The sequence below is a fragment of the Pithys albifrons genome, chromosome 1, assembly GCF_047495875.1.
Source record: "Pithys albifrons albifrons isolate INPA30051 chromosome 1, PitAlb_v1, whole genome shotgun sequence".
Lineage (NCBI taxonomy): Eukaryota > Metazoa > Chordata > Aves > Passeriformes > Thamnophilidae > Pithys > Pithys albifrons.
Window position 1 is genome coordinate 112923895 of NC_092458.1, and position 23596 is coordinate 112947490.

The 23596-nt window shown below is 45.4% G+C and overlaps 1 protein-coding gene across 2 annotated transcripts in view; it reads right to left on the bottom strand.

Annotated features, from left to right (window-relative positions):
* Window positions 1-11423: 11423 nt before the first annotated feature.
* PTGFRN (prostaglandin F2 receptor inhibitor) overlaps window positions 11424-23596 on the bottom strand; it is a 68944-nt gene continuing 56771 nt past the window's right edge. For both annotated transcript variants that reach the window (XM_071563826.1, XM_071563835.1), the window contains 3 exons: window positions 23430-23537; window positions 16155-16460; window positions 11424-14910 (listed from right to left, as the gene is read on the bottom strand). In XM_071563826.1, coding sequence (XP_071419927.1) covers window positions 14744-14910; window positions 16155-16460; window positions 23430-23537 — 581 coding nt within the window. In that variant the 3' untranslated portion in view covers window positions 11424-14743. The remainder of the gene's footprint in view (window positions 14911-16154; window positions 16461-23429; window positions 23538-23596) is intronic.

Consider the following 23596-nt stretch of genomic DNA (forward strand, 5'->3'; position numbering starts at 1 on the left):
TCGACAGCCACCCTGCTATTTTGAAAGTGGCTGGGAGGAAACTGTCTCTCAGGGGTGGTTTCCTCTATTTAGTATGGCAGAGAAAGGTTAGGGAGAAGGGCGTAACAGCAAAGTAACACCCTCTGGGGGGTGACAGCTGGCACCCTGTCCCCAGGACACCTGGCCAAGTGTGATGCCCAAAGCCCCTTCTGCCACTATATCCATACCAAGTGCCCACATGTGGGCACCTACTGGATGAGGGTTTGCTGTCAGACAACAGCTCACAGGCTAAACCTCTGTCTCACTACTCCCACTTTTATTGCACGGAGTAGCTTACACCCTGCTAACAGAGGGGCCAAGGGGCTGGATTCCAGGGAGGAATGGAGGCAGATTTCTAGGGCTGAAGCTTCTCCATCTATTTCCCATAGCTGCAGACAGCACATGATACCTTAGGTACAGGTTGGGGTGGCACAGGGCTCCTTGAAGATGGCTGATCAAGCTCTGCCTTGGGGTGCAGTAGGGCATGCAGTCAATGCTGGAGATGAGTTCAAACTAGAGATGCTCTCTGAAATACTGGTTTGGGGTTTTTTGGGGTTTTGGGTTTTTTTTGGAGGGAGGAGAGAGGGAGCTGTTTCATTTATTTTGCGTTGTTGGGGTTTTTTTCCTCCAGAAAGGTTGGTGGCACAAAGCATTTACCCCCGAGCCATGCTGCTCCCACCATGCTGCCAGAGGAATTGACTGAGTGACTAAATTAGCTAAGGGATTCACAAGCAAAAACCAACCATAAAACAACTCCTCTTGCTTGATCCCAGGGGCCTCCTAGAGGGAATGAGATTCATGTAACGAACCAAAACAAACACAAGGTCCCTCCTTTCCTCATTTAAAAAATCAACTCATATTACAGCTGAGATATGAAGGGCTGAGAGATGGAGGTAGAGGCCCCTCCATCACTGCAAAGGTTGACCCTCCATTAAGCCAGCTCCTCATCAGCCTGGGCACACAGCTCCCATACCACCATGAAGCTCTCCAGAAAGCCAAATCCAGACCAGGGGATGGCCCGTTGCAACAGGCAGAGATATTCCTGCAGGATCCTACCTGTCCCCTGCCACCCACCCTCGTTGCAATGAGATGGAGCAAAGGAGAAGCACCTATTTTGGGGGAAGAAGGTGTAAATGCAGGGCTGAAACCCCTGAATTGACTCCTAAGAAAGGGTGAGCAGGTACAGCAGAGGCTGGCAATTGGTGGAATGCCCCAGTACACCTGTTGGTGAGGAGGGTCTGTGCCCTATGGCAGCAGGACAGAGCTAGGCACAGTGCCACAACTGCATAGTAGGCTTCTGTTCCCTGCTGCAGGATGAAACGTTCCCCATCTCAGATGGAAAGTGATGAAGAGGTTGCTTTCCAAGAGCAACCCACTGCCAGCAGTGCCCTGGAGGATGATCCTGTTGACAGTAAGCCAACCAACTCACCACTTTGGAGGAGGGAAAGCATCAAAAGCATCTCTGCTACAGCAACAGAGTAAATGGAAAAGAAACTTGGAGTTCAACCTCAGTGAGCTCCCGACAGTCAGTGTGCAGATAAATACACATTCGGGGACCGTTTAACTGCAAGCTTGCAACTCTAATGATGCATGAGTCGCTGTTTACATTTGCAGTAGAGAAACCAGGGAGAATAGGATTGCCTAGCCCAGCCCTACCAATGGCAGTGATGATGCTCTGTGGACAAAACCAACAGCTCCCTCTTCCTGGGACTGCACAGTCTAAAACTCACCCTCTTTCTCCCTCGGAAATCAGTGCAACCAGACATGCAGCAGGGCTATTAACCACATAAGGCAGAGTAGAGGAAGGGGGTCAGAGAATCCTTTATAAAGAGAGCATTGCCATTAGAAACCACATCAGTGAATCCAAATCTATGGGGAGAACGGTTCCCTTGCCTTGTTTCCCTAGGGATGACACCAGACAGGAATAAGCTGACCAGATACTCATCTTACACATTGCAAGGAGCCTGGGGAGGGATGGGGATAAGGCAGGATCACTCTTATATAAGGGTAGAAATGCCACAGAAGAAGCTGTTGAGGATGAATGAGGTGATCCCATAATCAGTGTTGATTTTGAGGGGCAAGGGCCTGCTGAGACCCAAAAGCACTTAGGTAACCATAGGGGAAAGGCTGTCGCCTGGATCCCTGGCTACATGCTCCCTTGGGCTCCCTTACCCCATCTTGGTGCTAAGATAAGAGAAGCTGGGATAAGAAGGTGTGGTTTCCTCCGCCTGCAGACATTACATTCATTTCTGGCTTCCACTGCAAAGTTGCAACAAGCCCCACCTTCCAAAGCAAATCAAACCTCAAACCATGTTGTGGGCAAATCCAGCTTTGCATGGAAAGGGTTTTCAGCCACTGCTACGGTTGCTTGCTCTGTGAGAAAAAAACACTCAGCTCGTAAAAGGAAGGGTTACCCCATGAGCTTTTGACATTGCTATGCAACATCCCAAGTGAAAACAAAATGGTCTGGGAGGGGAATGAGCTCTGGGGCCTCTGCTAAGCCCCATGGCTCTACCACCTCCTCACCCTCATCCCAGCCAGCCCTCAGCAATGACCTGCCTGTCACATCTCTGTGCACAGAGATGAGCACCCTGGGGATCTGAGAGCAGCGAAGCGCAGGTGGTAAAGGAGACAGAGACTAATCTGAGGCAGCAAGGTCCCAGCAGAGAAGCTGAAGGGGAGAATGACAACACAGGCCTCTCCTCCCAGCCCCCTTCAGCTTGTGCATCCTGCCCTGGAGCAGTGTGGGTGGGAGCCCTGATCCCCAAAGACTGCCAGGAAGGGAAAGGCACATGGTGCCTGCTTGTCTGTAAACACCTCTGTGCCTTGCAAAGGGCAGCTGCAGAGAGCTCCCTGCATTTTAGGCTGCTCTTGGAACCAAATGGAGAGGGGAAATACAGCCCAGGGGTGCAGGCTGTAGGTAAACTCCCCATAAATACAGTCTCTACTTCACAGATCTCCGGAGCCCTGTCCTCCACCCAGAAATGCCATTGCCATATTACCCACAGCGACTGGGGAGAGGCAGAAGGACAGGGAGGGATGAAGGTTGCAGCCTCGAAAGCAAGAGGCTGGCGCCAGGCAGCGTGGAGTGATGCGGGGAAGAGCGCAGCATTAGCTGGGATAATCTGGCACTCTTGGGGGACGTGCCAGGAGCCCACAGATAACCGGGGAGAGCGTGCAGCAGACTTTGAAGTCTGCCATTAGGTTTTCTCAGCCCGGCTCAAACATCAAAGGCAGCTGGTTACTGCCCCCAATTACAGAGCACAAGCCAGCAAGCTGCATGGCTTCCCCAAGGCCGGCCAGCTCAGCTGTGATCTCCTGGGCACGCTCCCATGGCCAGAAACCTCCTGACACAGCACAAACCCAAATCCCTCTAGCTCCTGCTGGAGCCAGGCTCCCTTTGCTGGGAGCTCTCCTCGCCACTATGTGGCTTTCACCTTGGGCTGTTGAAGCCAAGCGAGATCTCAGTGGACATCGATCTCCCCACTGATGTGCTGCTGAATCAAACCACCCACCAGTTCCAGGGAAAGAGTCACAGCCACAAAAAAGGGGAAAGACTAGAAGAGGTGAAGAAAATAACAACCTTTTCCCATGGTGGTGTGAAAGACTGCTTCTTTTAATTCAAATCCTGACTGCCCCTCATGGGATGTGGCTCCCATGCAGGGCAAGGACAGTGTCTTCATGAGTAAAACCCACAGCACCACAGAAAGGCTGCCAGGATTGTTTTGCAGTGAAAAAACACAATGCAGTACAGCAACTGAAACAAATAATTAAAAAAAACCAAACCAAAACCAATTGAAATCTGAAAGCAGAACTGTCCAGAAAAAAGAGAAACATCTTCCTGTACAATTGCAACTTCCTAGGACTCCAGCCACTCTCAGCAGCAAGTAGTCACAGCTGGCCTAGGAGAACATCCAGAGCTCTTTTTCAATGAACTGGGGTTTGGCCATGTTTGCACCATCATTTCTATTGAAAAAAGTCAAAAAAGAACAAAATCGGCCAGGTCACTGCAGACACATAAGTAAGACTTCATGAAAGTGGGATGGGTTATTCCTGCTTCACTGCCACAGCAGCAGGCAAAAACACCTGTTCTGAATCTGCTCTGCCAACAGGATATAAAGCAGACTCTAAACCACACACCCCAGACTTGTCCTAATCAAAAGTGCTTTTTCATTGTGTGTCCCTTATTGATTTTTTTTTTTTTAAATCTTCTACCCACAAAAAAAGGCTGAAAAGCATCGCTCCTCTATAGCAAGTAGCTCTACCAGTTTTTGTAGTTTGCACTGCTGGCCACAGTACATTTGTGACATAAATCTACTGAACATCTCACCTTCGTTTCAGTCAGCGCAAAGCTCAGGGAGACAACACGCTGCTGGGGGACCAGGAGAGATGCCACACTAAGGGAGTTAACTCAGCTGCTCCCTACCAGCTCCTTGCAGCACCACAGCAGAGAGGCATCGCTCAGCAGCTGCTACACCAGCCACACTCCCATGGCTGTGGGGCTTGGCTTCGAGTCAGTGCAGTCTGTCCTCCATAAATCCTGGTGATCCCCCTCTGCAGTTCACACAGGGTCTGGTCATGCCATTGTGGAGTCTGCAAGTGCAGCCCCCCTGCCCAGCTCAGCTCCTGCACAGCACCAGGAGCTGCCACATGCCAGCCCCGGAGTGGTCTGTGCTGGCGCTGGAAGCAGCATCAGCATCTTTCATGCAAGCAGCACCATGAAAGGCTCTTTGAAGCAGAGCAGCAGAGGATGGATGTGCCTGGTTGCTCTGGATGCCGATGGACACAACGAGGGCAGAGGCCGGGGAAGAGAGGAGAGAGGTTAAGAGGGGGATAGTAGAGCAATTGCAGTGGGTTGTTTTTCAATTGGAACTTCCATGGGGAAATACAGAACAGTATTACATGTTGCAAGAGAAACTAGGTTTTAATATTAAGCTACTTATTTAGGTCTCTGAGTTATGGAGATTCTGCACTTCAAAACTAATTAGATTGACAGAGCTTGGATTCGATTACAGGATTTCCAGAAGCAAGAGGGTTTAAAAAAAATAAAATTAAATAGCTGCCCTGGAAATGTTAGCAAGAAAATTAAACACCCATTGCTGCAGCCAATTGTTAAATACATCTAAGCTGGGAAAAATTACAACTCCAGTTGCCAAAACCCAGTGTGCCAGTGGCTGCAGTAGGGAGCTGCTCTCCTAACAAACCTGAGTGGATGATGTGTTTCCCAGTCCTAGAGGTAGGCACAGGGTCTCCAAGGCCCTTCAGGAAACACGTGCCTCCCTCCAATGGCAGTGGTGTGAATCTGAAAGTGCATGGATTTTTCCCTGTCCTGAAGCTGCTGCAGTGAGCAGAGCATTCAGGAGCTGTGGGCAGACAACTGCAGGGCTGGGGTTGAAGAGGGAGAGGCTGGAGGTCTCACAGAGCAGCACAAGGGCTAATGGGGGAAACCCCACCATGTGCACAGACAGTCCCATCCTCACCACCCAGGACACATTAAAGCGCTGTCAATACCAAAGGAATGTGGCCAGCCTAACACTGCCAACAACATGGGAGCAATACAGAAACCATACTCCTGAAGTGATAAAGCAAGGCAGCAATAGCAGAACTACACTTACAGCTTACCTAGCAGCTAAGTCTTTGCTCATCTCCCTGAAAGAACTCCCTCTTCCCCACTCCTCTGAGATCATGGGAATAGCGGCAATTTTGCAAGGTCCAACGGCAGAGCCAGAGCAGCCCTTTTTAAAATCCCAGAACTGCCAGCTTCAGTTCCTCTTGAAGCATCCTTCATCTGTGAATACAAATCTTTTCTCCAAGAACTTATACACAGGTGTCCAAACAAACTCAGTTTGGAGCCTGAGGGGTTGCCAAGGGGAATCTTGACTCAAAATATACTATTAACATGCTGATTAGTGGTTTGTGTGTGTTTAGCTACCAGAGAACTGTACCTGGCCATGCAAAAAATGCTCTGTTCCTATATGCCAGCTTTTCATCCTCCTTAGGTTTGGGTAGAGCACTCTGGAGAAGACCACTCCACATTTCTCTCACTGCCATCTGAGTATCCCCAGAGAACACAGTGTGCACAATACTGATGCTGTTGCTGCTGGTACCCTCCATTTGCACTAAATAAGGCTATCTTGACTACAGTTACAGAAAGGCTAAGTTATATTTACTCTGAGCCAAACAAATTCCCTTCAAACAAAAGGCAGGAGCTGCAGTGAACTCCAGGGAAAGCCTGCAGGGTACACAGCTTTGATTAAACAGAGATGGCAGGAAGAGTTGCAAATGTACACACTAGATCTCACTTCTTTGTGCTCAGATTGTCAGTCTCAGTGTGAAAGCAACTCCTCCTTCAATGTTGTCACTGAAGGGCTCGATGAAGTACGTGCTCAGTACTGCAACACAGCAGCAGTTATCTTACTTTTGCCTGACACCTTCCACCTAAGAGTGCCTGCAGCACCTCCCCTGCTAATCCCAGAGACTTTGAGAACATCTCTCGCCACTGAAATATGGGCCTCAGTAGAGTTGGGAAGAGGTGACACTCAGGCAACACGCTGCTGCCACCACTGACACAAGGTAAGGGAGGGTTTAAACACAGCAATGCCATGCCCAAGGGTCCTGAGAGACATCTTGTTAACAGCATATGCAGTCGGGTCGAGGAACAGGAATTTAATGAATAGCAACTTACAAAAGACCTTTGTGGACCTTTTCTGAAAAGACCTTTCCTGCATTCATCCATGCAGGGAACTGTGGGAGACAGAAATAAAAAGATAATGTCACAAGGCAAGGACATCTCAGCACGGACCTGAAAAGCTACAGGAAAAGCCATCAACTTCAAAGGGACCTTAACATCTTATTTCTAATGAAATGTGTGCTTCTGCCAGTCTGAGCACTCTGAGCTGAAGGGGCTCTCCCCGAAATATCAGAGATGGACATTTCTGAGCTAGAGAAAGAGGCTATGCTTGTCAGCCTCCAGAGATGGGGCAGAGGAGAGCAGGCAGTGACACAAAATAGCTGGTAAGGTCTGTCCCTGTGGAAGAAACACAAAACTACAATAAAGTAGAAAGATACGTTAGACTTTTCTTTACTGAAAAACTCACCTTATGGCAATGATTTTGCTCTAAATACTTCAGGAAGCCAGATCACTCACTTGGTACAGCTATTAGAAGAAACACCTCCAGAGGGACTGGACACTGAATAACACACCAGGGACCTCAGTATGAAGCATGGTTGACTCCAACAGCCACACAGCAGAAAAGCTGCCTGGCTGAAGACTAAGAGCCTGCACAAGGATAAAACCACAGTTAGAGCAGATTGGATCCATCCTGGAAACTAATCCAAGGACTACTCTTATGCAAAGGCAGGTATGTTATACAAGTAGCAAAATTGAGATCAAAATCCATCCTGGAACTGTTTTCAGAGAAATGTAAGTTATGTTTAGAGAACCTGAGGACCCCTCATCTGTCTCTTAGTTGAATAAGGACTACAGCTCCCTGCTGGGGCTTCCTCCTTCCTCCCCAGCCCATCACTAGAGAGAATTGCCATTAGCTCATTTCTCTCAGCCCCTTCCTGTCTGTCCAATACTTTCACTCATTTATCTTGCCTAATTCTCATGTCTTCGGTGAGCTGTGCTTTTCTGTACACCTGATGGTGAGAAACAGGTACCTTCAGGTTCTTACTCCAAAATGCATGTCTCAAGTAGCTCAGATAAAGTACATTCTTTAATTACCTGTTTCTCAAGTCCAGGACAGCTAGCCTGGGTGTTAACAATAAATCACACTGTTGCTATACTGAAAAATGAAAACATTCCTCATGATGGTGGTTTGTCTGAAACTCACTGTCATGAAGTAGAATTTGTGTTATGATAGCAAGCAGATGGAGAAAGAAGGCAAAAACCGTCTTTCTTAGAAAGAAAATCTGTCCCTTCTGCTTTGGCAAGGGGAATCTAAACATGCATATTGTCTGGAGTTCTCATGAGGGAAGAGACTACGAAACATACATGTGCACGTGCCTGTGGTGCAAGTCTTGTGGATGATTTGCAGTGGATATTGGGCTGGAGTTCTGCTGCCTGGGGTCTCAGCAGATCACTCAAAAACACCACAACAATTTACCTCAACTCTCTCCTGGGGAGATGAGCATGGAAGACCATCATCTTTTAAAGATGCGGAGAGACAAAGGCAAAAACAGAGTCCTGAAGAAAAGAATGAGAAACAAAAGAGGGAAGGTAGAGCGAAGAAAACACAAGAGTAATTGACCAACACCAAAGGGGAGATTAGCACTCCTGTACTTGCATTTGGCTGTGGCTGCACACAGTTTTCATATACCTGGGCAGATGCTAAGCAGAATTTTCCCTGTTTACCATAGTCCAAGCATTACAGCTGCTGCACACCATGCCAGGGCCTTTATAGAGCTGAAGTCAGAGGCAACAAGGGCTACAAAGGCAACACCACTCCTGTCCTGTTGGACATGTCTGTGCATTCTCAGATGCCCAGTAAATGGTATGTTCATACTGGTAGATCTGGAAGCATCCTCACTTCTCTTTAGCCTCACTCTAAGAAACTTTAAGGAACCTGGGGCCTTTGGCACTCTGTACCATCCACTGAATATGGCAAGTCATTGTCAAGATCATACAAACAAGAAACCAGAGGGTACAAGCCAGGTTATGCTGCAAAGGGGAAACAGAATCTCATGTCTATCTATCTGTAGCTTCTTCAATCACTTCTGAAGACTGCAGAGGTGTACTCAGACTAAGTGGTCTGGTCTAAGGCCCAGTATGTGCTGGAATGTATAAAACCCTACACAAACAAGGTACAATATAACACTAACATTTTTCAGAAAGTCTGTGTTGGAAAGTCCTGCCTTCCTACCTGGTTGGCAGAGGTGGAAGCAGACATGCTCTTACACTTCTGGCACTTTGTGGAATGCAACTCAGCTGCCAGAGAAGAGAACAGTTTGTCTCTGTGGCAGCTCTTCTGAAGGACCTGGACATCCACAGAACCTGATCTCAACAACCCAGGCATTCCCCTGGAGCACTCAGAATCAGACATCTGCTGGCTACAGCACAATGCCATTTTCCTCAGTAACAGGAGGAGATCCCTGGCAAAGGGATGTCCCACAGAAGGCTACACACTGTATTTAAGCTGTATTTGCCTGGCATAAGAATGAGCAGTGGCTTTTTCTTCAGGTAGCACATCCCACAGCTTCAATCAGTTGCTAAAAGCTCTTTCTTGAAATGGCATTTGTTCTGATACCTGCTGTGCAGACCTCAGCCCCTTGCAATCATAGAGGTGTGGAAAATCCCACTGAAAAGCCAAAAGCCATACATTTCCTTGGAAGATTTGCATGACTGGGCTTCACCTTCACATGACAAAGAGGAGGCATGTCTTGCCATGCATTGTACTCAACACCAGTCAGCTACAGCCCAGTGGAAGCTTTTGGACTGGCCCTGACCCAAGCTGGGCAGTCAGCCAGAGCCACGGCAGCCCTTCTAGGCTCTGTCGTAGAACTAGTACAGCCAAGCACATTGCCTGAGCCTGGTGTTAATAGAAGCAACTCAGTTCTCAGGCTCTGGCACAAAAGTGCTTTTCAGACTGCCCCTGTGGCAGCAGGCAGTTGGATGCCTCTATCAGCAGGTAACTGAGCTGAACCCATGGCAGGTACAAGGTGATGCTAAAGACTTGGTAACTCCCATCATTCACTGCAACACCCAGGCTGTTACTTGCCAGTATCCCCTTTTTATTTTCAGACTTCAATTTCTGGCTTTATGTTTTTATGACAAAATCCTAGCACATCTGTAAGAACAGTATTAAGACCCAGGTCATCCCAGCAAGTCAGGGCAAGAGGATTTCATAAAGCTAATCCAAACTGTAACCTGCACAGCTAGAGGCAAATGACTGCTGTCCCACAACCATACTATTTATTACTTCTAAACATGTAGGTGTTAAATATCTACAGCTGGCAAAAGCTCTGCTGAGAGATCACAGACCATTTATGACGTTTCTCTATCTTGGCTGATGATCTCTGTCACTCCTGGAGGACTTACAGCTTGGTGCCACCTCCCAGCTTCCTGTAAGCATTACAGGACATCTTTCTGTGCCAGCTGTGAAACCATGCAGAAAGAAGCCAAAGGTACACACGTTGCTGTCAACCAGCCTGCACTGCTGCCATCTCAGACAAAGCATACACCACTTGGAACACAAACTTACCTTGCCAAAGCCTGTCTTGGCCTCCCAAAACCACTTCTGCCTCCAGCAACTTCCTCTTGGAAAGCAAGTGTGCTGGTTTTGGCTGGAATAAAGTTAATTTTCTTCACAGTAGCTAGTGTGGGGCTATGTTTTAGATTTGTGCTGAAAACAGGGCTGATAATGCAGGGGTGTTTTCCTTACTGCTGAGCACTTGATTACACAGAGCCAAGGCCTTTTCTGCCTCTCAGCCCACCAGGGACTGGGCTGGGGGAGCACAGGGAGTTGGGAGGGGACACAGCCAGGACAGGTGACCCCAACCAACCTCCCAGGGATATCCTAAACCAGATGGCACCATGCTCATCATATAAAGGTCAGGGAAGAAGGAGGAAGGGGAGAATATTCAGAACAATGGCATTTGTCTTCCCAAGTCACCTTTATGGATGACAGAGCCCTGCTCTCCTGGGGATGGCTGAACACCTGCCTGCCCATGGGAAGCAGTGAATGAATTCCTTGTTTGGCTTTGTTTGAAGTGCATGGCTTGTGCTTTCTGTATTAAACTGTCTTTACCTCAACACATGAATTTTTTCCACTTTTACGTTTCAGATCCTCTCTCTGATTCCATTGGTGGGGGATGACTGAGGGGCTGCCTGGGGCTTGACTGCCAGCTGGGGTTAGACCATGACAGCAAGTCACCTCCCTGCTGTGTGATCATGGTGTCCCTGCATGGTTGCTGGGGGTAAAAAAAAGAAAATTAAAAAAATCCTAAATTCATCCACCAGCAAAGTAAGCAGGAAGTTTACTTCCAACACTATTAATTTTCCTCTTGGTACCTTGGAAACGAGAAGCCTCATGAAGGGTTTCAAGGAAGCCTCAACATCAAATGCCCAGGTTTTGCAGCAGATATTAAACATAACACTCCCAAGTGCGACTCCTGGCCCCATCTAATCAAAAGAACACTCTCCCAAGAAGAAGATTGACTTAGAATGGGGAAAAAACATAATAGACTCAGAAAACAATTATGCTTCTCAATTCACCACCAAAGTGTAGGCAAATATTTAAAACTTACTGTAACATAGGGCTCATGCTTATTTTACAGGGTAAACAGTGCTGGAATCAGGACTGTAAGGTTTATATTTTATACCTTCAACAATAGGGTCTGCATACATCCAAGGTACAAGGAAAGAACTGCCCACAGCTCAAATACCCAGACCCACAGCACAGACATAATCAAAAAGGCTCTCTCTTTATTTTAAACATAAAAAGAAAGATTTTACACAGCATTGTTAGAACTATTCAGTACCTGCATTCCAGAATTGTGCCCAAAACTTTATAACTTTGAAATTAAAACAAAAGAAAGAAAGTATCTTGTCCTTCTGCTTTATGATGTTAAAAGTTGTCCTGAATTGAAATTCCAAGTGCCTGGAGGAATTTTACCAGCTTAACCAGGAGATGTGGCAATGCAAACAGAGGAAGATCAATGTGAGCCCTTAGGATACTTTGACAATACCACAGGTTGCAGCAGGGAGGATATGGATGCTTGTACTGCACCTCAGGCAGCTTATTCTTCTGATACTCTGCAGGTTTAATACACAACCAGATGTACACACATCTCCACTCACACAAAACCCTGGTCACACAGGAAATAATAATAATAATAAAAAACATTAAAAGTGGCCTAGATTTGTTTTTTTTCATTAGAGAGAAGAGTCACACTATTTTTAAAAAAGGGGATAATACAAAATTGGCACAAGTAGAAGGAAACCTGGGGGCTAGGTCTAGCCCCTCAGCTTCGAGCCTTCCAACTACAGCAAACACAGGGTGGAATGGGACGCAGTATTGCCTTCCAAGGGGCTGTCAGCAACAGAATTTAGTAGCAAACTTCCTTCACTTGGAGTGACAAAGAGGGTTTGTTACAGGCCATGAAGGAAGGTCAGCATAAGGACATGGGGACCTTTCACTAGAGAAGCAGGGAGCCCTGACCAAAATAACCCTGAGTTTTTTCCAGCAGGGAGGAAGTGTGCTATGTTGTGTGTTTGGGAAGAGTTGGTGGTTCCCTGCTCATCCATTCTCTAATTATTGCATTACTCTCATGAACCTTTCTCCCTAAGACTTAACCAAGAGCATACAGACAAGGAGTCAGTCTGTCAGGACAAAAAGTGACTGATGCTGTGCTTGGAACTTCACAGTAGTGAAGTTCCACCCCTACCACCCCTCCCCAGATGCCCCAAAGCCACAAGCCTTCTGTGAACAAAGCAGGTGTTAATGCAGGAAAGAAGCTGCTGTATCAGCCAGCATCCCAAACATCAGAATAGTGTTTCATAACATCCAAGGAAAAAACAAGGTTTCACTACAGCAGACAGACAAGAGAGGAAGGAAAATTCTTGGTGTCAAAATAATATCTGAGTAAATCCTTCCCTGAACTCCCTTTGTAAAGCATTGCTACAGATTTCGGTGCTTTCACAGTGGAAGCTAGAGAGTTATTCTGCCCTGTTCTTCAGGAAAGGCAGCTATGTCTGCCTGCAACATTGGCCTTTTCAGAGCTCTTCCAGAAAGAAAAACATCAGGCCAGAGAGAAAAGTTGCTACAAACGTTCATGCCAGTCTTTCAGAGGTTCAAAGGTTTTGTGTAACCCAGTTTTGGAATGTTACATGAAATGTCTTAAAGAGTCAAACAACAAGTTGCAAGCCCCAACTGCAAATCAAGTCTATTTTGAAAATGTTTCATATTCAGCCTCCAAAAAATCACTGGACACCTCTGTGAATACATATGCATACATATGTGACTGCATGTGTGTGTTCACCCTCACGTCAGCCTCAGAACAAAGGTCACAGTCCAAGACAAGGGAAAAAACACACAAAAAGAAAACTTGTCACAAATAACCTTCATAGCCCAGATACTAGACCTGCAGTAATCCTGGAATATACAGTGGGATTAGTGAAGCAGATTGTCTGGTACATAACTAATGTCTAGAGTGGCAACAGCCAGAGCCACTACCTTCCACGAATACTCTTCTTTAGCATCTTTTATCTCAAAAAGTCTGGCAAGGATTGAGCTCTGGCCTCATTTTGCATCTCTCACCCTTCTTGATGCAAGTCAAACCCTCACTGTGACATCAGGCTGTGCAGCAGTCCTACTTCCTTGTTTGTTTATACACAGTATCTTTATTCTGACGTTTATTGCTTAAAACACCAGCTGTGCTGGGAAGATAGAACTGCCTGGAAAAGATACTGCTCTCACTCAGGAGCCAGGCCAGTGTATGTGGAAGACCAAAGCTATACTATAGCACCGAGGAACAGGTCTCAAGCCCATGGGGAAAGCCCTGCTGCAGACCCATGCTCAAGGCCAGGATTGTTGAAACCTGAAGGATTCTTGCAGCCCTCTTGGGTTTGCTTCTATTCCCATCCTGAGCTGTGCTGCAGCTACTGCAGATCTCTGACTCTGCTCCCAAGGTTCAAGGGTTACCACAGAGTGACTGGCAGAAGCAGCACTGTGGTCTGGTCTGTGCATTTGTAATACATAGTTTACAAGTCTTCTCTAAACACGATCAGTTGGCCAAGTGCCAAGATCCATCTCTTATTTTCTTCCCAAGTCATACCACCACTAGCAGGCCAAGGTCTTCCACCTCTCTGCTGAGGCCAGCAGAAGGCTGAGCCTTGTCCCAGGATACCATGTGCCCCCCCACCACAAGCACAACAGGGTCTCAGGCACAATGTGAGCAGCTGTACTGGGCAGAAGAGAAGGTGGAAGGATGATGGGGGAGAAGGCCATAGGCAGACATCCATCAAATGCTTGTCCAAGGATTGACTCTTCAGGGTTGCCAAGTCAGCCCCTATTCACCACAGCTAAGAACTCTGAGCACTGGAAATAGAAGATTTTTACAAAGTGCCTTAAATACCTCTACCAGGCAAGCTGTATTTCAGGATTAACTGCAATGTCTTGGAAATCCAGCAAAGAGAAGGCAGCTGAAAACCATAAACCAATTCTTTGCTGAAACAGCCTCATGATGGTTCCAGTACAGGAACCTTCTCCAGCCTTCAACACAACACAGAAATCTGTGAGATACCAAGGTGGACAGAGAAAGGGAACAGGATGGTGTGATGGGGACAGAGGGGAAAAGTAGATTGGTAATACAATGACAGTCTAACACTTACCAGCCTCTTTCCCATTCATCATCCTGCCCACAATGCTTTCATACAGGAACATCTTTCCAAAACCAAGAGGGGGAAAATAAAACCAACCAACAAACAAACAAACAAAACCTTAATGAATTTTGTCACAGGGCCCTGCTGAAAGAAGGCTCAACAGTTTGCACATTAGAAGGACATGAACCCTATGCAGAAAGTGCTGCTGGAAAAGGAGAACTCCCAAGTTGCTAAATATGGCCTGATTGTTCTCAGGACACAATGTGTAACAAGGAGAAGCTTCAGGTCCAGGTTGAAACCAGAGCAAATGCACTGTCTTGTCTGGGCCTTTGAGCAAGTGTCTCAACACAGTCCAAGAGCCCTGTGAGTCTCTCCCAAAATGCAAGTGTCCTGCTCCCATGCTCAGTCCATCTCCATCGACATCAGCCGACGACGCTCTCGTCTTGTTTCCTGCACCTCCTTCTTGCAGCACCAACGGGAGCTGCAGTAGCCAATAAGGCAGGATAAGAGTCCAGTGACAGTGGCCAGACCGATGCCAATCAACAAGGGATACTTGAAAGCATTCAGAACTGAAAAAGGAAGGCAAAAGTCATTAGATACCACTGAAAAATTCAGAGATCCCCCTCATGTACTCTTGCCTGAAAAAGGAGAAAATCCCACATTATTCAGCTGGGACAGATTAATTATTTCAGAAGAAAATTACACTAATTTTTCTTCTTGATTACCATCTTCTCAGGTTTGAAAAATTGGTCTCTTGTTGGACTCCCTTTTCTCTTCATCCTAGTTCTTCCTCTACCATTTCAAAGCCTTAGAGAGGCTGGAAGCACCAAAGGAGCCTTGGAGTGAGACAGCAAAGTAGGACTCACTCATTCCAAGAGGTATCCTGTTACCTATTTCTCAAAACAACAACACTGGCTTGTTTCCCTATCAGAGAAAGAGTGTGGCTGCATTCTTTGTAATGTTTCCAAAAAGCAAGGAGTGGACTTTATGCTCTGAATGATTAGAATAATTATATATTTCCCCTGTCTAATCAACCTTCAAAGCTGGTGCCTAAACAAAAAATTTGATTTAAAAATACCTACTACTCAGTTAAAAGACAGTAAGAATTGTAAGGAGTTTGGAAAGTACAGTTACAATAGTTATCTGCACAGCAGGGAGAACAAAAGCTTCTTGTTTATTTCAAGTTCATGGAACTCCCAAAAATGACCTCTCCTGGAAATACAGAGAAGAAAGCATCTAGTTCAAAACCCCTCCTGTACTCATTTTCCTCCTTAGCTACATGCTGAATGTAGCATCTAGTGTGCAACTTCCATCTCATGAAGTCTAGCAACACTTGCAACTCAGGTTGGAAAGCAGACAAAGTATAAAGTGCAGGGAGCTACCGGTCTGACAGTCAGGAGAGGGAGGAAGGAGCCAGAGCTCTGACTTTCTGTTCTGTCTTTGACACCAACCACAATGTGACTCATTCAGCACACTCCATCTGCAAACCAAGGCTTCCTCCAGCAGGCAGCAGAAGTGTTAACACTTGGAGAGGACACTATGCCCTTGACTGAAAGACACTCCAGCTATGCAAAACATCACCAAGAGCTGATCTGGAAAGAAAACACTCCAGTCTTACGACTATCATCTGTTCAGGCACTCTTTGACTCTGAAAAATCTCGAATCAGAAACTGCAAACAACAGAAAAAGGATAACAAAACCTAATGAGATTACCAGAAGCACCTTTAAAAGTAGTTACGGTGAATACTTGCCACAGAAACACATAATAAGGTGTTAAAAAATAAATTGAGTAGCACATGTTTTGATCTCTTACCATCCATTTTCACAGACAGAAAGATGGGTTTGGCTCTGATGTCGGGCTCCCGCTGCCACACGCCGGTGGCAGATCGTACCCACGGGGTCACTACGCAGTAGTGGTTCCCAAAGTCATGGTCCTCACAGCCATGCACACGGAGCCGGAATTCCAGAGGGCTGATTCTCTCCAGGCTGAGATCACTGCTCCCATTTCTCCTGTTCTGTGTCACAATACCTCTCCGGTCCAGCGAGGCCAGCAGGATGGGCTCTCTGTCCAAGACAAAGGAGCGCACAGCAAACCAGGAGACATCAAAGGACATATCATCTGCATTTGTGGACAAAGAAGAATTTAGACATGTTGGTGAGCTCTGAGAAGTATTCAAAGTGCCACTTCTCAGCACAAAGGTTAATCTGTAAGCAGCACAGCCAGCACTGGTCTGACAGAAGAGGGGAAAAAAAAAGAACAACAAAAAGAGAGTCCCCATAACATGTCCTTTCTAGCAGGAATCAAGAAGTGAATTGCAATGAAATGCACTGACAGGAAGAACAGAGTTGCACAGAAAGAGTGACTTACTATAGGGATGACAGAGAGGAGATTTCTTGGTTTTCTGCCTGCTATGCTAAAATTTCTTTTGAACTCCAATCAAGCAGGCCTATATCCTAAGTTCTATAATTATGCTGAACCTACAGCGAGATGGGAGTGGAAGCACGAGGTACTTGCTAGAAGAGAGTGATTTGCAATCACTGTCTTCATGCAGGGCCTACACAACCACAAAATCAGAAGGCTCTTTAATGAAGAATCCCCTTCCTTACATCTAGAGTTTGCCTAAATGAATACACAGATTCTGCATAAAGCACAAAAAATTACCTACAAGAGTACAAAGCATTCAAGAGCAGAGCCTGACCATGATGCTTTTATTCATTTTTTCGCCAGAGTTGTGGGTTGCAGTGACATCACACATCATGCCTTGTACAAGTTTTACCACCCAACGACATAGTATATAAAACATATTTGCATCATTAACATGCATGACAGGTAATCAGAGTCCATCAGCACTACGTTCATGCAAGGTCCTATTGATCTTATTAGCAGATCAGTCTTAACCCTATTAGGCTGATGTAGCTAAGTATCTACTTTAAAAATCACTGCTATTCTTTGCTAACACGAGCCCAGCAACATCTGTCAGAGTCTGAAACCTGGTATGACCCACAGCACAGACAGGAAAGCCTCTCACTTGTTTCCGCCACAGGTCTTCCTTCCTGGCACATCAGCAAACTGATGGGCCCAAACTGGAAACAGGAGTGACTATTTCTGTCCTGAGTTTTGAGTCCTGGTACAATATGTGCACAGGGCTTACTTAACCTCTGCACACCTAAGGCAGTCCCAGTGATTTTTGGCAATGTACCAAACCTCCATTTTTCAGTATAGAGATCTCTGAAAAATACAGCATTAGCAACATGAATTTAAAACTGATCTTTTGTCTAATTGAGTTTGCTCTTCTCTAAACTTTCATAGTTGATGATCTCCATGCTAATGGAAAAATTGAAGCCTCAAACCTGCTAATGCACTCAAATTGTTTACAGATTTAAGTGAAGACAATATGTCTATCAGGCAAGCCAGCACCTCAGCAAAGAAGGGAACTTTAATGTTTTAAAGTAAAGTGAAGGGACATCCTCAGCTCTGTTACTTGAAGTATAGCATCAGCTGGCCACACAGAACATTCCTCTTTACTGCAGAAAAGAAATACCACCCAGTGTTTGGGGTGTAATTAACTCCCTCCTAAGGTGCACTGGTTTTACACACAGCTTCATAAAAAAACCCCAAAAATATGAGAAAGCAGACACTACTACCAGAGACACTGCCTGACCAAACTGTTTTGGGATCCCAGCCAGTTTCCTGCCTGTCATGGCCAGGTATTCTGGGTAATGGCACATGGCCTGGTTTGAGGCCCTACAGCAGGAGTAGGTGTCCCAATCCTACATGGGGTTCAGTGTAGGTCATATAGACCAGCAGCCCTCATGGCAATCACTCTTGCCTATCACACTACAAACACTACTATTAGTTACTTGGCAAAGCACTCAGAGCGCTTCCCTTGAAACTGAAGTTAATAAAAATTATCATAAACATGCTCAGTCAACAAGGCCAAACTTTGACCCCTGCTTTGTGCACTCATCCAACTGTCTGTGGGAAACAGGGCCTCTGCTGGAGAGAGCTCTGTTTATAGAAACCACTTTTCATCTCTGCTGTCTGTTTATGCCAAATACGGTAATAACACTGGTCCACAGGCAATCACGTTGGGAATGACCAATTCCTTCCACAAATCAAGACTGCTGTTAGCTCTTGGGTTTCCAGGTACTGCAGGAACATATGGACACCTTTCAGGCAGTCAGGTTACATTGAACACACTATTAAACTTGCTAAAAAAGGTTTAAGCAATAAATTCAGATACTAAAAGATAATAGTAGTAATTTAACCTTCAGATTCCTAAGCAACTTCGAAGAATTCCATATTTTGCGAGTCAGACAAATTGAGGTTCCCTTCCCTCCACATACAAAGATCAGCACTGTCGTATTGGAATAGCTGAATCTCTCTTCTATAATTACAACATGGGATAACTATTATGCCAACATATTTTATTAGTCAGTATACACAGTGTGCAATTAGTGACTCACTACAGACAGTCAGAGGGAGGATTTGGCTCCAAGTACTCTGTCACTATCCTCCTTGAAACAGCTTAATACAGCAAAGCTATCTGATTCATTTCTATATATCTCTGGGCTTCATGCAATAAAAACACAGGAAAATTTAGCAAAGCCAGGATACAAATCAGGTCTCTCTAAATATCAGAGGTGAACATGCCCAGCAGCTCCCAAGTGCAAATAAATATGTAGGTTTGCTGACATAAAACAGGTCACACACTAGGCTTCCCAAAAGCATCTGTGCCATTCCACACACACCTCACATCAATGTTGACAAGTCACTCTCTCAATTTCTGTCCCAAATCTTCAAAAAAACTTCAGGTACCACACTCACACTGAAAGGTTTCTTCCACTGGTTCTTTCTGTGCCACACAATAAGTAGTGTGGGACACCTGGGCAAGATGCCCCACAGTAAAGCAAAACATCCCAGTGCCAAGCTCAGAAGGCCATCAAGGACCTCAGAGCCATCAGGACCTGCAACTGAGGTGCTTTCATAAAGAACACCAGGCGCTGGGAGCTGGATGCTTTGGAGCTCTGTGAGCAGAGCAGCACTGGTGCTGTGCTTCCTCCCCTCCTCAGTCAGGAAGGATCATCAACATGTAAAGCACATCTTTATGCACATTTCAATTTGACACACAGGACTAAGCTGTCTGGGTCTTAGCTGCTTCCCTGGCCAATCACTCCTCAAAAAAGGGAATCCTATTTCTAGACCAGCTCTTAGGAACCACACACTTCCACTGCTTAGAATGGAGCTCTCTCAGCATCCTGTTACAGTACTGAATCACAATTTTGAGACCCTTTTTGTTTACTACATTTAAATGACGTTGAATAGGGCTTCCTAGAGAGCTGAGCAAACCACTTCAAGCCATATAAGAGGTAAACAAGCTGGTTTTGTTAAATTCTCCAGAGTGCCCACTCTGTCTGGAGCAGATTAAAGAAAAACATCTCCTTTCAGTCACAGTAAGTAATACTTTTAAATCCCTAAGCACACAGCCCAAGAATGGGTGATCTGGGAAGTCTAGGGAGATAATTTGTGAAAATGTGTATTCAACAGAAATATCTGAAGCTGCTTTTATATCTTCAGGGCACAGAGGAACTACTATTCTCCCCTGACACACACATGCTCCCCTCATATCAATTCAAAACACCAACCACTGCTCCCAAGCCAAAGGAGCACTTCTTTAGATGGAGCAGTTGCTGCCATGTACTGAGCTTAGTAATACACACTCCATTTCAGCAGGGTCTCAAAGAAGCAGAGGAAATTAAAGCATGTAGCAGTCGCGCCAAAATCTTTTCTCCCCTATTGAAAATTTCCCACAGGGTGAGTACACACAAACAGACACTGAAAGTATTGTGAGTTGCCTCCACCAGACAAGGGTTCAATCCATAAGTGATGCCTCTAGAAAAAAATGGATCCATCTAACTGCAACAAATGGCACCGACAAAGATAACTGGTCATTTAACTTTTCCTCAGCTCCTCGGAAGTATTTCAGTTTTCCAATTCCACATACAGAGAGAGAAGAGGTGACACCTCAACTTATTACAGGAAGCATACACACTAACCCACATGCATGCTTGCACAGTTGAGTAACTGTGTGTACAAGAGCAGAGCTGTCTGGCATACCAAATGTGTTCAAAGAGGTTTGGAAGCACGTTTAACAGGACATCCTATGAAACAATCTGGTTCTTCTTTGCTCACAAGAGAACCCAAAACACAGCCTTGCAGCAGGTCTGACACCAGAAGAGCAGATGGCCTTTGAAAGCCATCATGCCCCTCAGAAGAGTGTCAAATGCATTTGCTCTGCTCTACTTGCTCATCACGTTCCCAAATGGAAAGACCATGTTTGTACTGCAGTCATCTGTTTTCTTCCAGAAGATGCTGGCAGCCCTTGCCATGTTTATCTGATTATGAGGTGTAGGCTTTCCCTAACAGCATGCCTCTTTTTCCCAATGGGATGAGACAGCCCTGTTACTTCCACAGTCTGTCTAATGTTTGGCACTAACTTAAAAAACAAGTTCTCCATTCCAGCTGTGAATTAAATTGTAGTACTGACTCAGTATAGAGACAAATCAGAGATGGGATACAGGGGAATAAAGTCACTAGTGAGGAACTAAATCTGTTTACTACCATTGCCCTTAAGGCCCTTCACCTAACCTGCTCCATTAGCCCACTGCTCTCGTCCCCTCCATCTCCCAAGGCCAGGAAGGCAAACTGACAAGGAAAGTCTGGACATCCTGCAGCTGTTGCATAAATTCCAGCTGTTCCCTGCAGCTCTTCTGCCAGACTCATCCAGAGCATCAGCAAGGACTAAAAATGGACCAGCTTCTCAGGCCTATATGAAGGGCACAGACTGTATTTCTTCACACAGGACTGAGTAGGCCCCAAATCCTGCTTATCCAGCAACTACAAGCTCAGAGAATGGACTGAAAAGTTCCCCCAAAACCTGCCACAATGCCACACTTTACTCCATTCTAGGTGTATTTGTTGCCTGTGCCTCATCTGCCTCATTACAGTCTGTAAAAGAAAAATAAAATACAAAAGAAACAAACACAAAAGGAAGAAAAAACCACAAACACAGAGGCAGAGATCTGCCATGTCCAATATGACACTACCCAGCTGTGGAACAGATTACAGTGCTGACATTTAAAACTCTCCTCTGGTTGCTCATGACTGCTGGAAACAGCATCATTTTCAACTTTCAATTCAACAGACAACCACAAATCCTTATGAAGTTGCCAAATTAAAACTTAACTATGCTAACGAGCAGCTCCTTGAAGACAACACCTTTTTACTTCAATCCCTTTGATATCCTTATACTGTCAGTGCTCCTCCCAGTCTCAAGCTACCAAACACACAACAAAACCATCACAAACCCAAGTGCAGCAAAGCACTGACAGGAGAGACCTGCTGTTACTAAGTGGCCTCTTTTCACAGAGTGGTTAAGGCTGGAAAGGGACCACTGGAGGTCATCTGGTCCAACCTCCCTGCTCGAGCAGGGTCCCCTAGAACACACTGCACAGGATTGTGTCCAGACAGCTTCTGAATATCTCCAGAGAGGGAGACTCCACAACATCTCCAAGCGACCTGTTCTAGTGTGAGGTCACCCACAGAGTAAAGAAGTTCTTACTCATGTCCAGGTGTGTTCAAGTTTTAAGCGAGGCAGGGATGCTGAGGCGTCTTTCACATGGCAATCCCCAACAAATTATTTAAGCTGTCAGACACCAGCAGAAGCAGCAGCTGCTTTCTGACAGCAATTATTGCTTTGGAAAGGCAGGCAGCTGCCTTGGGTACCTGTAAGAGCGTGGGCACACTCAACTTGGAGGTTTCCTGCTGAGCAGAAACCACACAACAGACTGAGGTGTATGTATAGGCACACATCGCTGCTTTCTGTGTCCAATATCCCAAGCTATGACTCTTTTGACAGCAATAAAGTTTACTCAGCTTTTCCTCCCTACCAGGCATTTCAATAATACAATCTGCAGACTTCTATCATTTTTTCACAGGCAGCACATAACTGTAATCCAGCAAATTGCTTCCCTGCCACACTCAGATTTAATGCAGAGGAGACATCTTGGAATTCTAAAGTGATAGGACTTCACTAAGCCTGGTATTTCATCTCATCAGCTACTACATTGTAAGTAATTTTTTCTGCACAGCACCTCTTTTGTAGTGGCTCATGAGTAGACTTTAGTTTTTCATGAATCGTGATATCTTTAAATTTAGGTATATACACATATATTTACATACATATTTGTAGATTTATTTTAAATAGATGCACATATATATACACACATATATATACACATACATATATATACACACATACACACACACACACACATATATATATAAAAAATATACACACATATATATATCTATCTAATGACTTAAAAAAGCCTAAACTCACTCCAAACCCAAATTCTGGCAACAAGAACCAGAGTTGCTCTCACAGCTCTTTGACAACAAGCAGTTCAGACAATGCTTGGCAAGCTGCTAGGTTTTGAGCCATTCTCTGAACTTTTCAGCTTTTCATAAAAATGTCTTTCTAAAATGTCTGCTATCTTTTTCATGGGAACTAGGTACTGTATTTCTTTCTTCCCCAATAAAAAGGATGCTCAACTCTGAAGGCAGTGAACACTCATTTATGGCATCTAGGCTGCCATTATCAATTATTATGATTTTTAGATTTACCTTAAGCCTTAAATTCACTCTGAAGTGTGAAGCCAGGTGACTAAAATTTGCTTACAGGTGACCATTTTCTCCTAAATGGTTCTGCCAATGGACCCCCTCTCCAATTAAAGGGAACAGGAATAGTTTTCATGGCCAATCTGGTTGTAGGCAGAGATTGCCTGCAGTGGGCTCAGTTGGTACAGACGGCAGAGAGGGATTTAACAGAACACTTTTCCCCCTCTTCCCTCAGTAGGGGAAACAAAAAAGCCCTTGTTTTAAAATTGAGCTGTGTAGAGCAAACACACTCTCCTGTACTTATCTAGTTCTACAGCCTCACTCAAAGGACACAGGGTTATAACTGCTGATATTATTCAGTCTGGTGAAGGCAAATGAGTTACAAGTAAAACAATTTTGCAGAAATACCTGGTTCAAGTGCCATTCCTTCCATTGTGACAATGCACAGCAAATCTGCCACTTCTCCCTGGTAGATTGTCGGGCTGTCAGAATGCACAGAGACATTAAACGCAGGACCTAGAAAAGAGTAACCACAATTATTCATGACAGGCTTTTCTCAGTGTCCAACACCTTCC